Raw genomic sequence first — 18,656 nt, forward strand, 5'->3', positions numbered from 1 at the left:
TGCTGTTATTGCTTAAAGCAAAATAAGTGGGTCATTTACAGAATGAATTCCAATGTGCATGCCAGCTTAATAAAGCTGTTATGTCATTATGAATAAATGCTGAGAGTGCTTTACTTTGAGAAGTCTTTGAGATGTGGATTATAAGTTTATTGTCCATCTATAGTTGCCCTAATAAACTAGTGGTAGACCTCCATAAATATTTGCTTCTTGTGTTTATAGCTGTGGGAGATGGTGGAAATAAGCTATCGTTACTTATTGAATGCTCCCAAAGATGTTTGTCTTGAATAGCCTCTGACAACCAAGTCCAGCTCCTGGCCTTCATATGTGCCTTAGCTACTTAGTCCAACAGAATTGTTTCTACCGACAGGAGAAGGAGCAAAGATGGGTTACTGGTGCCTTAAAACCAAACATTACAGGCAGATAGAGCACATGAGCTGTGGTTGGAAGTTCATCTAGGAGAAGCAAAGCTGATCTCAGACCTCTGCAGCCTTGTGTCTATACCCAATCTTCAGGAGTAAGCTCTGAGGGAACAGTCTGGTCTGGATCTGGAATCCTTAAGGCAGTCTATCTTTGAGTTCAATGCTGACTGGCAACTTCCTGTGATGCTGCTGGTGCCAGACTGTATTGGTTACTGCAGTTCCTTCGGATTCATCAGCTGTGCGGATTATGGGCTACAGCTTGCTCTCCATATTGTACTGCCCTGGCTTGTGCACTGGCTTGCGTGTCACGTAGACATTTATGATGCAATATCCATGATCAACCCCGACCAGTGGAGGGCCTCATTATGCTTATAGTATCCTCTTGATAATGTAAAGAGGGCATTTTATAGATATTAACCCAGTAATAATGAAGAATCATCAATATATCTCTAAGGAAAGCATACTGTGACATTTAAAGGGGAAGTTGGCGAGTATTTTGACAAACGGACTGCTCTAGCCTTGCATGATGGTGGAGTTGTACTGCATTTAGGTGTTATTTGTAACCTTGATGAATTGCTGTAGTACATCCTGAATATTGAACATGATCCATGTTGAGCAGGCGTTGGAGGAATGAATGTTATCTTCAGCAGCAGAGACACTGATCCAGTCTGCTGGTCTGCCCTTACGAGTGCACCCTTCTAAGCAAATGTTAAGTATGGTTTATGTAATTCAGGTTCAGATTCATTGTGACCCTAGGATATTAGTGATGGGTAGCTTATTGATGCAGTGTAATTTTCTAAATATCTTCAATACCTTTCAACAACTGAAAGTCTTCTTAGTTAACTTTTCAAAATGAGAGATTGACAGATTTTAATGGAAGACATAATATTTCTCCTTTAAAATGTTACCATAGGAAAGCCTTCCGATATGGTCACTTACAATAAATACTTTCTTTTTACTCAGACAGAAAATGATCTGAAGTGGACTGATAGGACGACCTTTAATTTAAGCACTATCTTGCTGCAAACTCTGCCATCAAATGAGAGCGACTGCTATGCATTACAGCTGAACCCACTGGGTCCAGACTATGTGTTTACTGAGCTGTTCTGCTTCTTGGCTCTGCCATATATTTGTGAACATGAAGGTAATTTACTTTTAGATGTCTACATCAATACTAGATCATCTGTACTAAATATGTTGGATTTTTTTCCCCCTCCCCATGCCTTGTTTGGCGCATCGGGTGGCAACCTTGCCGTTTCTTTAGCGTTTGTCTGCTTTACAAGGCTGAGTTACTAGCTCGATGCTCAATCCAGCAAGAATGGGAAGTGTGTAAGGAGCCAGCCGGATTTGAACCCAGAGCCTCTTGTTCCAAGGATGCAGATACCACTACACCACTGGCACAGACAAGCATGTTCGATGACTAAAGCAAATCTAGTATTTTGTTTGCGTGGACCATTAAAGAAATTACCTCATGTGCGTTTGTGGCCAAGCAAAAAAAAAGTCATGTTGAAGCAATTATTATGCAGATTCAGCTTTTCAAAGATTATTTCAAACTGGTGCATGAACAGCGTTGAGACAAAATTATTTAATTTTTTGCTTCATTGTCTAAAATCACATCATGGAGTATTCTGGAAAGATACTATGGTGGAAGGCATCATTTTCTATATGAATATAAATAGATATAGAAAATATCTCCATAGATTATACTTTGTATAATAGTAGAATATTTTTCAGTTATTTTCTGTACAATATCAGGAATTTTCAGGATCAGAAAATTGCAGCAAATAATTGAATCCTAGACAGTGTGATTAAATTATTACTTTAAATAAATTTAACCATTAGAAGTAAAACTTCAAATCCTTACCATAACCTTGTTCAAGTCCAGCAAAACCACAATCCACCTCTCACCCTTTTGTTGTCTTTTTTGTCTTTATTATGGGACCAGCTGTTCATCATTTGAAATTCATAATCTCTTAATTTTATATGAAGCAAAGTTTGTTTGTATTTAATCCTCATAAGAGTGAAGACTCAAGTTTGTATATAATGAAAAATTATTTAAGTGATAATTTGTTATTTTATATTTACAATGGCGTTGGAAGGATTAAAAGACTTTGGTAGTTGAATTGGCTTGGCAGTGGTTTCTCTATTAATAACTTTAAATTTCCTGAGTTTGGAGCCATAAGTAGTAGTTGAAAACATTGCTCTTTCCAAACTTAACTTTTGCTTCTACTTCTTGCTGAATTCTTTCCAAGAATATAACTCGGGAAACCATTTACAAAGAATATCCGGGTGTTTTTAAGTTTGTTGAGTAACTTGAGTTTTTAATTAAATACTCTTTAACATTGATGTTAAAGGTGCTTCTTTGTTGTTGAACCAGTTATTGATATATTTATACTTAGTGACTTCTTTGGACATGTTAGATTATAGTATGGAAGTGATCTGCTTTAATTCTGATGAGGTGATACAATACTGCAGTTTATAGGTATTATTCCGATGTGTGATATATATGTACAGTAGGTATACATTGTAGGGGATTGCATTATTTTGTGGAGGGGGTTGTGGAGGTAAAGATGAGTTTGGTGGTTGGAACCCATTGAAGATAGAAGAAGTTGAGCAGAATGATGTGTTGGATGCAGAGTCTCATGGGGCAATAGGGTGTTAACGTGGTGGAAGGATGAGGTGAGCATGGATGTCTTGGAAATGGAGGAGATGCAGGTGAGGGCAGCATCAATAGTCGAGGAAGGAAAACCTTATTCTCTGAAGGAGGAGGACAACCCTAAAGTCCTAGAAAAGAACATTTTTACAGGAGGTGGGGTTGGAAGAGGTAAAGTCAAGATAGCATTGGGAATCAGTAGGTTTATAAAAGGTACTGGTAGACAATTTGTTTCCAGAGATGCAGACAGAAAACAACACACATAAAAATGCTGGAGGAACTCAGCAGGCCAGGCAGCATCCATAGAAATGAGTCAAGAGTTGACGTTTCAGGCCAAGTCCCTTTATCTGGACTGGAAAAAAAGATGAGAAGTTAGAGCACAAAGGTGGGAGGAAGAAGTACAAAGTGGTAGGTGATAGGTAAAACCATTAAGAGGCGGAGGGCTGGGAAGATGATAGGTAAAAGAGATATAGGGCTGGGGAAGGGGGAAGCTGATAGGAGAGGGTAGAAGACCATGGAAGAAAGGAAAGAGGGAGGTAATAGGCAAGTTAGGAGATGAGGTGAGAGAGGGAAACAGGAATGGGAATGCTAAAAGGAGGGACAATTACCAGGTTTGAGAAACTGATGTTCATGCCATCAGGTTGGAGGCTACCCAGATGCTCTGGTGTGGCCTCATTGCTGCAGTAGAGGAGTCCAAGGACTGACAGATTGGAATGAGAATGGGAAGCAGAATTGGAAGTGGGTGGCTTCTGGGAGATCCAGCATTTTCTTGCAGAGGGAGCATAGGTGCTCGGCAAAATGGTCTCCCAATCTCCATTGGGTCTCACCGATATAAAGGGGGCCACACCGGGAGCACCGGATGCAGTAGATGACCCCAACAGACTCACAGCTGACTGCTTCATTGAGCACCAATGCTTTCTTTTCATCTGTCCTTCCAGGTGAGGCGACACTCATCTACGAATCTGTTGATGTTGTCTATTGTATCTGGTTCTTCCTGTGCGGCCGCTTTTAAGAACTGACATAAATTGGGGGACTGTTTTGTAGAACACCTTTGCTCCGTCCACCAAAAGCAAATTTCCCAGAGGCCAACCATTTTAATTCCTATCCCATTCCCATTCCAACATGTTGGGCCAGAGCCGCCTCTTCTGCCATGATGATTCACACTCTGGGTGTGCCTGGCCTGCTGGGTTCCTCCAGCATTTTGGGTGTGTTGTTCGTATTTCCAGGATAGCAGATTTTCTTGTCTTTTAAACAGACAGAAAGATTGAGAAAGGGGAGGGAGGTGTCAGAAATGGACCATGTGAATTTAAGGGCAGGGCGAAAGTTGGATGTAAAGTTGATGAAATTGACGATTTCAGCATGAAGCAGCACTAATGCAGTCACCTCCCTCTGGTGCCCCTTCTGTTTCCCTTCCTCCCATGGTCATTCTCCTCTCCTATTCAATTCTTTCTTCTCCAGTCCCAGGCCTTTCTAATCATCACTTCCCTGCCTCTTACTTCATCCCTCCTCCCAACCCACCTGGCCTTACCGATCACCTTCTAGCTTGTTCTCCTTCCCCTCCTCCCTCCTTTTTATTCTGGCATCTTGCCCTTCCTTTCCAGTCCTGACAAAGGGTCTTGGTCTGAAATGTCGACTGCTTATTCATTTCCATAGATGCTGCCTGACCTGCTGAGTTTCTTCAGCATTTTGTGTGCATTGCTCTGAACTTCCGGCATCTGAGAACTCTTGTCTTTAATTTTAAATGTGTTGTTTTTCAGTCTTAGTTCTCCCCAGGACAATTAAACTAAAATCAGAAGATGTTAATGAAAACGAGGCAACTATCATCTGGGATGATCTACAGGACTTGTTCTCCACAACATCTGAGTTATTTATTTGGTACCGACCAAATTCTGATGCAGAAAAGCAAAATTGCAGTAAAATATTACCAAATGAGACTAAGGCAGTCATATCTGGGCTGAAACCTGGTCACCACTACTACTTTGCAATAATGATGAGAGATAATATGGGTATGCAGAGAATGGTTAGTCCTATTCTGAGTGTGAAAACAAGTAAGTTTTTTTTGGTGTTACACTGATAGTAGATAATGTAATACAATTAGCAGTATCATTTTTTGCACTGACTATAGAAGATAATGCTTTAATATTAATTACAGAAGATTATAATATTAAAACAGTTCTGATTCTCAAAACTACAGGTATTTTGTTACTTCCAAGCAATGACATGTGAAATACATTTCAACACAAATCTTTAATGCATTCTTGTAATTTAATATTTCCACTTTGGAAATCAGAGACGTTTGAAAAGAGTGTAAATTGCAGCCCAGTTGGCACTCATCACCTGCAGTGCCTTGTGGAAGCATGTTAATAAAATCATAAGATATAGGAGCAGAATTAGGCCATTTGGCCCATCAAGTATGGTCTGCCATTTCATCATGCCTGATCTATTTGCCCTCTCAGCCCTAGTATCCTGCTCTCTCCCCGTATCCCTTCATGCCCTGACCAGTCAACAATCTAGCATTCTCTGCCTTAAATATACATAAAAACTTAGCCTCCACAGCCGCCTGTAGCAACAAATTCCACAGATTTACCACTCTCTGACTAAAGAGAAACCTCCTCATCTCCATTCTAAAAGGACGCCCCTCTAACCTGAGGGTGTGCTGTCTGGTCTTAGACTCTCCCATCATAGGAAACATCCTCTGCACACCCACTCCATCAAGGCCTTTCAACACTTAATAGGTTTCAACCCCTCATTCTTCTTAATTCTAGTGAATACAGTTCCAGAGCCATCAAACTCTTTATATGATAAGCTCTTCAATCCTGGAATCATTTTTGTGAACCTCCTTTGAACCCTCCCCAGTGTCAGCACATCCTCTCTAAGATAAGAGGCCGAAAACCACTGGAGATGGTGCTGTAAAAATTGGGCTGTAGCTGCAAATATTTAGCGCGGCTCTAGAACTGATGCTGGTGGTGTCTGTAAAGCAAGGGTAGGATCATTGTAGGCCAGACCAGAGTTTATTTTAGCAAGTTATTCTTTTGGAATAACAATAAGTAAAGACATTAAAACAACATCTGCCTAATGGAATAGAAATAGAATGAACATTTGGTGTTCCTTATATTTAAGTTCTAAATTATGTTGTTTGATTTTGTAATTTTTAAAAATGCTTTCTGATGCAAAATCAGATGCTCAGTTGATACCCTGTTGCCTTATCCTTAGATATTTGTTTAATTTCCAAATTTATACATTTGATCTTAAACAGGGCCAAATCCACCCCGAAATATTACAGCTGGAGCGGTAACATCCTCTTCACTACAATTGTTCTGGGTTGCACCAGAGGAATCACCATCTGAATCCTTTCATCATTACCTCATCAGTGTTACGCCATTTAAATCAAGCGATCTCGTAACTGAAGACGTTCCCGGAGATAAGACCTCTGTGGTACTTAGGAACCTTAAGCCATTCCAATCTTACGAAGTCTATGTCCAAGCAGTGACGGAGGGAGGGTCACTGAGTTGTGCTGAAGGACCATTATTTGCAATAACAGGTAGAGAGAGATCTATTTTCAAACAAAAGGACCTGAATTTACATTAACGTAGTTTCACTCTGCTGTCAATCTAGATCTTTTTCACATGTAGCATGTAATTCACCTCTACTTGTAACTTAAGATCATTTAACACAACATTGAAGTAATTGCGATTGACGTTGGTGAGGCCTAATTTAGAGTGCTGTGTGCAGTTTTGGTCACCTGCCTACAGGAAAGATGTAAACAAGGTCGAATGAGTGCAGAGAATATTTACAAGGATGTTGCTGGATCTGGTGGACCTGAGTTATAAGGAAAGATTGAATAGGCTAGGATTTTATTCCTTGGAGCGTAGAAGATTGAGAGGAGATTTGAGAGAGGTATACAGAATTATGAGGGGTATGGATAGGGTAAAAGGAAGCAGGTTTTTTCCACTGAGATTGGGTGGGGATACAACTAGAGGTCATGGGTTAAGGGTGAAAGGTGAAAAGTTTAAGGGGAACATGAGGGGAAACTTTTTCAGTCAGAGGATTGTGGAAGTGTGGAATGAGCTACCAGTTGTTTAGATAGCAGGGGTGGCAGGGATATGGAGGGGTACAAAGTTGATAGGGGAGGCAGTTGAAATGGTTTGTTATGGACTCGATGGGCCAAAGAGCATATTACTGGGCTATACTTTTCTATGACTCTGACATTAGTATTCAAATCGAATAGATAAACCTGACTCAAATGAAGTCTTTAGTATTTGAGCTTTGGAACTATTCTTACACTTGTGTTTCTGTAATTTTGTGCTGTACATTGTGACTTTAGATCCCAGCTCTCCAGTCAGTATTTACATTGATAATGCAGAAGTTTGGGAGAAAAGAATCATTGTACATTGGGAGTCTCCACTGGAAGGATGCGACGAATACCACCTTCGAATACAAATGAGTAATAAAAGCGGTGAAGTAAAAGAGTATTCAGTAATAAATGCAACACTCTTTCAATTTGATTTCATGATCCCTGGAGTCACATATGACATTGAGGTGATGGCAGTAAAGAATGGGAAGAGAAGCAAGCCAGAATGTATCACACAGACAACAAGTGAGTGAGAGAATCTATTTATAATTTATTTGAGAGGATTTTCTGACATTATTGATTTTCCTTGTCTCCTGCTGCACTGTGGCAGGAAATTAACAAATCTGAAGAAAATGAAGAGTGCTCTGTTTCGCGGTTGCCTTAAAAGTAAAGAGTTTTTCAGTATTCTAACTGCTGAGGGACACTGGGTACTACGAAACCACGGTATGCTGATTACAACAGGGGCACACTGGTGGAGTCTAGGTAGAGCAGCTGGCTGGTGATGAAGGAAGAAAAAATAAATTATTTATCTGGATTGATCCATCATCTGCAAGGCATGTGGAACAGCTTTGAGGTTGGACTTGCCTGATTGTTCAAATTTCCAGCGAGGTTAGTGCCAAGTGCAATGTTTCCAAATACTCATAGAAACTTCCATGGATGTTCAGTCATCCAGCAAGCCTTTGTTGGTATCAATTAGGAGAGCTCAGCAACTGAGATCATCAAGATGAATTGACCATCATGCTTATTATTTTGTTTTTAAAAAAAGAAACAGATGCTTGTAACTCCTTTTTTTTAGAACAATCTCACAAACAGGTAAAAGTGGTCCCAGTTAATAATAGTACAAAATAAAGAGAAAGCACTGGGGGATGATAATTTGTTCATTCCTGTCCAAAACTGCAGCAAAATTGGGTAGAATGATGTGGGTAGATTTTTTCTTTGCCACTAACACAATGGGTGTTGCTAATGACCGTGAAAAGTGTCAAATTGGTGCTCTGACAGGAGAAGTAAACTGTAGGAATTCATACTAAGAGCCCATTTATTTATTTATCCCTTTATCTATCTTGTCTTATTTATGTTTATTGATTGATTGAGAGAGATACAGCATGGAATAAACCCTTTCAACCCTTCAAGCCAGGCCACCCAGCAATTCCTGATTTAACCCTAACCTGACAATGATCAATTAACCTACCACGCAGTACATCTTTAGACTGTGGGAGGAAACAGGAGCACCAGAGAACACAGGAGAATTGAACCCAGGTTGCTGGTACTGTAAAGCATTGTGTTAATTACTGTGCTACCATGCGGCCCCAAGGTCTGGGAAGCATTTTGGAGACTATAACATATTGAAGTATTTTACAGAGGTAAAGACATTGGAGCTAGTCTGTGACCAGGGATAGTTTAGTTGAGGAGAATCATGATGAAAGAAAATGGTACAATACTGAAGAGGTAGAAGCATTTTCAATATCCAAGAAAGGAGGATAAGAAATCAGTATGTAGTTTAGGGGAGTGAGATTAGGAGAGAGAATATCAGTTTGGTGAATAAGAAGAGCATGAAGATAGTATCCAAATTCTTCTTGCTGTTGTGTTTCTAGTATTCTATAAATGCCAGACACTGTAAACCTAAAATTCGATAATTTAACATATCTTAAGAACATAGAAATAGAAACATAGAAAATAGGTGCAGGAGTAGGCCATTCGGCCCTTCGAGCCTGCACCACCATTCAGTATGATCATGGCTGATCATCCAACTCGGAACCCTGTACCTGCTTTCTCTCCATACCCCCTGATCCCTTTAGCCACAAGGGCCATATCTAACTTCCTCTTAAATATAGCCAATGAACTGGCCTCAACTGTTTCCTGTGGCAGAGAATCCCACTTCTCTGTGTGAAGAAGTTTTTCCTCATCTCCGTCCTAAAAGGCTTCCCCTTTATCCTTAAACTGCGACCCCTCGTTCTGTACTTCCCCAACATTGGAAACAATCTTCCTGCATCTAGCCTGTCCAATCCCTTTAGAATATGTTACTGCATTTACTTGAAAATGTAGTAAGAACGTTTAAAAATATTTCATAGAATCAAGGCAGTTGACATTAATTTGTAGGGTATAACAGAGCAGAAAAAAATGTTAAATGAGCAGGGAAACGCTGAGCAAGCTGTTTCAACTCTCTTCTAACACTCACCTGTCTGGCCCTCACCATGGTGAGAAATGCACACCAGAGGAACAGCACTCAAATTCGGTTGGGGATTGAACAACCCAATGGTATAAACATTGAATTTTCCAATTTCAGATAACACACACCCCGTGTGCTCCTTTCTGTTATCTACCCAGGTTCTCCCACCTATCTTCACTCCCCAACCGAGCACCCAGTTTCATTCTGCTCCTTGCTGCTGGTTCCATCTGCTTTCACCCCCACACCTTACCTAATGGGTTATCCATCTCTTCCACCTACTGGTTCCACATAACCATTAACCTTCCTTTATCTACTTACTCACCACCTCTCTTACTTATCAAATACGAGCCTCCATCTCTGTCACACCCTTCCCCCTGTAGTTTCGCACATCCTCCACCTGGATTCATCTGCTCCCTTTTCTCAGTTGTTCCCTATTACCTACCAACCTCTGTCTCCCAGCTCCATATCTCCCCCTCATCAAGTCTGCCCATATGAACCCCCCCCCCCCAATCTGGATTCACCACCTGTAGCTGCCTCCACAAATGTTGCCATCCTGCTGAGTTCTTCTAGCTGTTTGATTTATTTTGCATCTTAAAACTCACATTTGGTTTGCCTTAAGAACACTCATTGGCCACTTTATTAGATACCCCCTATTCCTGGTATTCTGCTGTGTAGACCATCCACAAGGTTTGATGAATTGTGCATTTTTTGCTCACCACTGTTGTAATGTGTGGTTATTTGAGTTACAGTCCTTTCCTGTCAATTAGAACCAGTCTGGCCATTCTCCTCTGACCTCTCTCACCAACAAGGCGTTTTCACCCACAGAACTGCCACTTACTGAATTGTTTTTTTTTTTGCTTCTCCTGTTATTCTCTGTAAACTCTAAAGGCTGTTTTGTGTGAAAATCCCAGAAGATCAGCAGTTTCTCAGATACTCAAACCATGCCTTCTGTCACTAACAATCATTCCACTGTCGAAGTTACTTAGTTCTTCCCCATTCTGGTGTTTGGTCTGAACAATAACTGAACCTCTCGGTCATGATACACATGATTTTATGCATTGAGTTGCTGCCACATGAGTGCCTGACTACATATTTGCATTAAAGAGCAGGTGTATCTTATAAAGTGGCTACTGACTGTATTTATGGTAAACCAAAAGTGAGTATTAAGGTGCAAAAGAAATTAAACATTTGGTTGTGTTAATGAACTCTGTTCCTTGGTGACTGATTGGGCTCTTCTTTCAGGCTGACACAGACAACTCATAACTCTAGACCAGGGGTGTCAAACTCATTTTAGGTCACGGGCCAGATTGAGCAAAATGCAGCTTCATGCGGGCCGGATCAGTCGGACGCGTGCGAACGCAGCTTTCGTTGCCTCCGTTTTTTCAGCCTGCTCTCATGTGTCTCAGTCTCTGTTATAACTACAAAGTGTTTCACTTTACAAATTCCGTTTCTTATGAAGAAGACTGCCGAATAAACACTAAAAACCCTGAAAACCTGGTACCTGAATAAACTTAGCATTAGCCATATCATACGCCATAGGCGCTTCGATTACTGGGGCCAGCTTTAATAGTAATTAGATAGTATCTCGCGAGCCAAAGATAATTCCACCGCAGGCCGGATTTGGCCCACGGGCCTTGAGTTTGACATATATGCTCTAGACCATTATTTGATCCTTCACTGTCCTTTTAGTCTCCAATGCAAAAATGACACTTTTTATTTCAGTAATAACCTCCCTTCCCATATCCCATTCATGTATGCTATGTATTTCCTCATTTAGACAACTCATTTTATAAAATAACAGCATTATCATTTTTTTCAGGGCCACTACCAGTTGAGATTGTCTTTCCTATTGATGTTCAGACCCACTCAACAGTACTGTATGTCAGAATGCCAAAAACTGGCATATTTGATGAAGTCATCGTTATATATGGAGATGAAGTTAAAAGAATGGCTACATTTAGGAGAGATGTTAATATAACAATAGAAAAATTGATCCCTGGTGAAGAATATAAATTTGCTGTGTATTCAAACAGTGGCAACATGAAGAGCAAAGTGTACAGAGTTCCTGCTGTGAAAACCCGTGAGTATTAAAAGTAGCAATGTCCACACATCCATAACAAACATGACTTTAAATTCATCTTGCACTCATTTGTAATTCTCACTTCACAATTTTTGATGAATTTTCAGTGTTTGAAAGGATTGTGTTTATCAAGAAGGGGTATGAGAAAATTGGTAGAATTACTAACAAGCTAATCTGCTTGTAACTTCACAACATTAAACTAGCTCAAAATAAGCCACGCAAGTCCGAAATGTGGGTTTAACTTTGAGTTTACTTTAAGCGAGATGCACATGTATCATGTGGTAGTGTGATGATGTATGCAAATTACATATTTTTAGATTAAAGAGCAGATGTATCTTATAAAGTGGCTACTGGCTGTATTTACAGTAAACCAAATGCGAGTTCTAAGGTGCAAAATAAATTAAACATTTGATTCTGTTTATGAACTCTATTCCTTGGTGACTGATTCTGTTCTTTCAGGCTGACACAAACAACTCAAAACTAATTATTTAATTAAATGAACAAGAATATTTAATTAAACATACACACACACACCCACACACACACACACATGATCACTCAAGTATTATTGAAATACTAAGTTCACAACATAAATTTTGATGCTCTTTCCTTAAAATGAATAATTATAACATTTCACATCCATTATTTTAGAAAATCTCAGGCAATAGGGATAAGGAATAAGATATTCATAGGCCTTCTCTTTTTGCTATAAACAGAAGATGATAAAATAGAGTTAGAAATATAGTTGACACTTGAAATAAAAGTTTCTACTGTGAATTAAAAAGTTTAGCAATTATTTTCTGGCCTTGTCGACTAGGATTTTTTGTTTTAGCTTTGACTTAGAAATGACAATAGATCCACATATAGTTGATGACCTTATACTTAGAGATTTTCAAACTTGCTGCCCAGAAATATTTCAGTAATAATATGTATTTAAACATAATGGTCAAATAGGAGACAAGTCTGATAACTAGAGTTGGAATTAGATGTGTGTGTGCGCTCTGGTTTAAAGTGAAAGGGAACTTAATAAAAGAACATGTAGTGAGTGCTTCTGATCTGTTGCAGTAGTTGATGCCCATGCATTGGCAAAAAAGATTCATTAACAGGTCCGTTATAGAAACTTGATGTTGAAGTATGTACAGTACTGTGCAAATATATAGTAGGCACATATATTAGGCGCATATATAGTATGGAGCTTTGGTGCCTGACTTCTGCACATTACTGTGGTAATTTTACGTATCGCATTGTACTGCTGCTAGAAAAAGAACAAATTTCATGACATGTGCGAGTGATGATAAACCTGATTCTGATATGGGTCTCTGTTGTGGACTGAGAGTGGGAAGGAGGCAGGGAGAGGGGAATCATGGTTGGGAAAGGGAAAGAACAAGAAGCACGAGAGAGACATTCTGTTAAGATCAATAAACCAATGTTTGGAATCAAATGTTGTCTCAGGGCTGGGTGTGTCAGCATCCACACCACCCCCTGCCCCGGCACCTCTTCTCTGCTCCCGCGCTCCTCCTGCGGCACTCCACCCTCAATAGTCCCAACATCCTTTGCTCCCGCCAGATTTACAAACTCACTCTCCTTGTTGACAAATACAGTACTGTGCAATGCACATTTAAATTCTGAAATTATGAAGCAATTGTTGGCAGAATTTCAGATGGTGACGAGAGGGTGTACAGGAGTGATATACACCTGTTTGTTGAGTGGTATCACAGCAACAACCTTGCACTGAATGTCAGCAAGACCAAAGAGCTGATTGTGGACATCTTCAAGGAGTGGTATCTTAGGAAGGCAGTGTCCATCATTAAGGACCCCCACTACCCAGGATATTCCCTTTTCTCATTGTTACCATTGGGAAGGAGGTACAGAAGCTTGAAAGGACACACTCCCAGTGATTCAGCAACAGCTTCTTCCTTTCTGCCATCCAACTCATGAATGGATATTGAACCCATGAACACTACCTCACTGCTCTTTTAATTTCTTTTGAAGTTAACTATTTATATATATATTTAATGTAAATCAGTATTTTTCTCTATTTATTTATCATGTATTTCATTGTACTGCTGCTGTAAAGTTGACAAATTCCACAATATGTGCCAGTGATATTAACTCTGATTCTGACTCTGATACATGAAAATGTCTGTGCTTTGTTTCCGTAAGGCCATAAGATATAGGAGCAGAATTAGGCCATTTGGCCCATCGAGTCTGCTCCGCCTTTCAATCTTAGCTCATCCTTTTTTTCCTCCTTCTCAACCCCATTTCCCAGCCTTCTCCTTTTCACACTCTGTTTAATTTTCACACTCAGTCTTCTGGGGAGACTGACCACAGGGAAAAGAATTTTCCATGATAAAGCATTTTTCTATGTTGAGCATTGGCACTCATTGTTCTCCTATTGAAATTGCAGACCCTCTGGTCTGATTTTCAGAATGTACATTTCATCATGTGAGAACCTCATGTAGTCGTCTTGCCACTTCCAATTCCAATTCACTTGCTGTTCATTAATTTCCATCAATAAATCTTTCAAGATAAAGTGACTAAAATTAGAACTCTTTTTCTGAATGGGAAATATCTTTTCTCCAAGTCTTATCTGCCATGAAATCTTGCATGTTTATTACACCTATAATGGTATTTCTTCCCTATAAGCTGAAACAATAACTTACGGTGTTATTGATTCTCTTCATATTCCAGATTTGGTACCTCCCACTAATTTACGTGAAGGGACGGTCACAGAAACATCACTGGAGTTAGTGTGGGATAAAGCAGAAGGACATTTCAACCAATATGAAGTGCTGTGTTTAAATTGTGGCAAGCAGCTTGTGGTAACCTCAGTCTACTCAGTGCATTTAAACATACATCACACAGTATATGTAACATGGCATGTAACAAATTTAATATGTAGTTCTGCAGATTGTCAATTTCAGTTTGGAAAAGACAGAAGTAGACTATGTAGTTAAACTAATAGAGCTTTTTTTTTGGCAAATGTGATTAAAAGATCTTCCAGCTTTGTTAACATTGAATTAAAAATAAAAAAAAATATTGATTTATTTGTTTCAGGTTCAAAAGGTTAAACAAGAATTTGTGGTATTTACAAAATTGACTCCAGGAAAACTGTATAATATTTCACTACGGACAGAAAAGGAAAACTATCAAGATAGCATTCCTGTGAAACAATTAATACGCACATGTTAAGTTTCATTTTGTTTTTTTAATACTTTGCATTATATTTTTCTCTCTGTTAACTTGAGTAAAGTAGTTGAAATGTATAAACTGCTGAGAAGCTCTTAGCTTATAGATTTTTCTTTCATTCTTAACTGATCTCTACATTTTTTTCTAAACTTAAAATTATTGAGAGATCATAAGCAGGAGATTCTACAGTTCAAAGTTCAAAATAAAATTTATTATCAGAGTACATATATGTCACCACATACAACCCTGAGATTCTTTTTCTGCGGGCATACTTAGCAAATCTATAGAACAGTAACTGTAAACAGGATCAACGGACAACAAACTGTGCAAGTGCGAATATAAGTAAATAGTAATAAATAACAGGCATGAAATATGTCCTTAAATGAGTGTAGTTAACCCTATCTGTTCAAGAGCCTGATGGTTTAGGGTTACTAACTGTTCTTGAACCTGATGGAGTGAGTGCTGAGGCTCTTGTACCTTCTACTTGATAGCTGCAGTGAGAAAAGAACATGGCCTGGGTGGTGAGGACCTTTGATGAAAGGATGCTGCTTTCCTTCGACAACATTTCATGTAGATGTGCTCAATGACTGGGAGGATTTTACCCGTAATATACTGGGCCAAATCTACTACTTTTCATTGTATTTTGTAGATGCTGGGTATCCAGAGCAACACACAAAATGCTGGAGTAACTCAGCAGGTCAGGTAGCGTCTATGGATGGGAATAAACAGGTGACTCTTCATCAGGACTGTAAAAGACTGGAGAAGCCAAGGTAACAAGTTAGAGAGAAGGGGGAAGATGATGCTACCATGCTGGCAGGTGATCGGTGAAGTCAGGTGAGGGGGAAGTGGGTGGGTGGGGAAGAATGAAGTGAGAAGCTATGGGGTGAAAGGTGGATAGGAGAAGAGAGTGGACCATGGAGAAAGGGAAGGAGGGGGGACATCTGAACGAGATGATGGGTAGGTGAGGAGAAGAGAAGGGATAAGTGGGGAGCCAGAATTACAAATGCAAAAGAGAGAAGGGGGTTGGGAGACAAATTACCAGAAGTTAAAGACATCGATGTTCGTGCCATTGGGTTGGAGGCTACCAGACAGAAGATTCTGCACCTTAATCTGGCTTCTTCCCTCTTCCTTTTCAGTCCTGATGAAGAATCTTGGCTTGAAACATTGACTGTTTATTCCTTTCCATTGATGTAGTTCCTCTCATATTTTGTGTGTGACATTGAGTGAAGAGTTGCTTTCTGTTTACTTTGACAATTTAAGAAGTCTGTAAGTTAAGTTGTTTAAGGATGAACTTGGCTGGAATGGAATATAGGCAGCTGGAAGTTTTAAAAATAGTGTGGTTGTAATGAAGACAGACAATTCATTTGAGAAAGAGGAATCAAAAAAGTCAATTCTTGAGGTGTAAAAATTGTGCCTTTAGACTGCGAGAATTTGAAAATTAAACAAGCTAACTCTATGGTGGAATCCAAGATAAATAGTTAAATTTAATATATATATATATAAATAAGATTTTAGTTTGAAGCATACCATGGGATTAAACACGAAACCAGATAGGGTATTCATGTCCACCCAGATTAGCTGAGGAATATGATGTTAAATGCTGGCTAAGACTTCCTTGCTGATGAAATGGAGTGGAAATTTCAGCTGAAGCATGACATTCTGGATAGAACTTTGCGTTGGTGTAGGTTTGGAGTGCAGTGGATAGCAATTCTGATCAAACAGTTTAGTTTGAATATTGAGTTGAAGGCAGCAGATGCATTAAAAAAATGTGCTAAGATCTGCCATGGTTATTAGTTACCTACTTCATTTTGATCGTATGCAATATGTTGTGGTGATGTTGGTTTATTAAAGCTCTAACGTATACAATCATCGGCCTGGTTCCTTCTGTATAAAATGGCTGTGTTCTTATATCATTACTTCAATCTCAACTGAGATATCGTTCAGGCGTCCTGTGTAACAAAGCTGGAGTGATAAATTATCATTTAGCTTATTAAGTACAGCCATCCTCAGCATTTTCAGAATTTGTATTAAACAATTTCCTTTTCCGAAGTAGGCTAGTATATCTAGTTTCCCTGTTAAATATGGCTGCTATTTGGTTGTTTCTGAACATATATGGAATTTACAGCTCTATTACTGTGGCCCTCTATTGGTTGGGGTTGACCATGGATCTTGCGTCCTAGCTGTCTATATGATACGCAAGCTAGGACAGTACGATATGAAGATCTAGCAGTCTCCCCCTCTCCATTCTCTGATGAATCCAAAGGAATAGCAGAAGCTGACGCTGTTTGGCATCATTGGTGCCACAGCAGTTGCCAGTCAGTGTGGAGCTCAACATAGGACTGCCTTGGGCTCTTCAGCGCTGGATTTTTCCTTGTGGTTTTACCCCCAAAGTCTTCCCCATGATTGGATATAGGTGCAAGGCAGCAGAAGTTTGAGCTTTCCTTCTCCTAAATGAGCTTCCAACCACGGCCGATGAGCCGGAAGCAACTGGTTTTAAGGCAACAGTAAAATGCATTTGTCCCTGCTCCTGCCGGGCTTAGTAGCTAAGCTACACTTGAAGGCCAGGAGCTGGACTTGGTTGTTAGAGGCTATCTGAGACGCATACCATTGGGAACATTTAAAAGATGATGAAAGCTTATCACCCCGGCGATAACAACCCTATCATTAGAAAAGGAATTATTCTTAACAAATCCATAATGATTTTAAAAATAAACAAAGTTTAATTGTAATTTTGGTGAATTCATATTAGCCAATAATCATTGTTCATCTTTGCCATTTTAGTGCCAAGTCCCGTGGAGAATCTAAATTATAACAAGTCTTCATATTCATTAATGCTGAGCTGGACAGAACCTGTTGGTGTATTTGATGGGTTTAATCTTACACTTGCCAGCAAAGTTATGCATCAGGTTGTTGAAATTCCTTTTACTCATTCACGGTAAGATATTTAATGCTATTTTGAAAGTTATGATTCTATAAGATATATAATTGTGAATCAAGTTACTTTCTTAGATGATTGCAATTAAATCAATCAGATAAAAATAGGCATTTCATTTTATACTTTATGGAAATTTTAACACTACAATGTGATTAATCAAATTACTCTTCTTTGTAAATCGATGCTCAAGCGCTATGCCTGTTCATCATAACATAATGATGTATTTGTGAAGGTCTCTGCTGATCCAAGAGGGTGTTAATGATCCAAAGATATGAATGACATGCTCTGTTGGAAGGAATGTCAAAGTTCATCTTCCTATAAATACTACCAGACTATATCAATACCATTTAATACCTGTTGTTTGCAGAAATTGGTTGATGCATTTGTCCACAACGTAAGAGTGTGATTGCCTGTGTCTTTGAGTTTAATTTGCCATTCAGTTCTATCACAGTTGATTCCCTACTTTAAGTCTGCTTGTCTTGACTAGAAAGCATAATAATTTTGCTGACAAACAACCATCAATTTTAGTTTCAAAACCTTCAATTGACCTATCCTCAATTTACATATCGGGATGGACGTTGACTTCCACCACTTCCTGTGTGCAGATGTACTTCCTGATATTGTCCTCCAGTGACTTTTCTTTTTCTTTCTTTTTATATCTTTTTATTAATTTTAAACAAACATAAGAGAAACAGATACAGAGAGATTGAGAATACATAATTAATAGGTTAAAGTATAAATACAAATAGATGATAATTGATATATAATAACCTCCCAAACTCATAGTGATTACGAAAAAAGGAGTAAATAAGAAAAAAAAACCTCCAAAAAAAACCTAACCAACATGGGCCATTGTATTATG

At 39.1% G+C, this 18,656-nt stretch overlaps 1 protein-coding gene across 1 annotated transcript in view; it reads left to right on the forward strand.

The window, feature by feature from the left end:
* The window catches only part of ptprq (protein tyrosine phosphatase receptor type Q), a 167,236-nt gene that overhangs the window by 11,432 nt on the left and 137,148 nt on the right, over positions 1–18,656 (forward strand). The window contains exons 7-14 of the mRNA XM_073059606.1: positions 1,383–1,563; positions 4,830–5,120; positions 6,329–6,613; positions 7,397–7,669; positions 11,410–11,670; positions 14,362–14,492; positions 14,728–14,857; positions 17,641–17,794. Coding sequence (XP_072915707.1) covers positions 1,383–1,563; positions 4,830–5,120; positions 6,329–6,613; positions 7,397–7,669; positions 11,410–11,670; positions 14,362–14,492; positions 14,728–14,857; positions 17,641–17,794 — 1,706 coding nt within the window. The remainder of the gene's footprint in view (positions 1–1,382; positions 1,564–4,829; positions 5,121–6,328; positions 6,614–7,396; positions 7,670–11,409; positions 11,671–14,361; positions 14,493–14,727; positions 14,858–17,640; positions 17,795–18,656) is intronic.

This window comes from Hemitrygon akajei, chromosome 10, assembly GCF_048418815.1.
Source record: "Hemitrygon akajei chromosome 10, sHemAka1.3, whole genome shotgun sequence".
In the NCBI taxonomy this organism is placed as follows: domain Eukaryota; kingdom Metazoa; phylum Chordata; class Chondrichthyes; order Myliobatiformes; family Dasyatidae; genus Hemitrygon; species Hemitrygon akajei.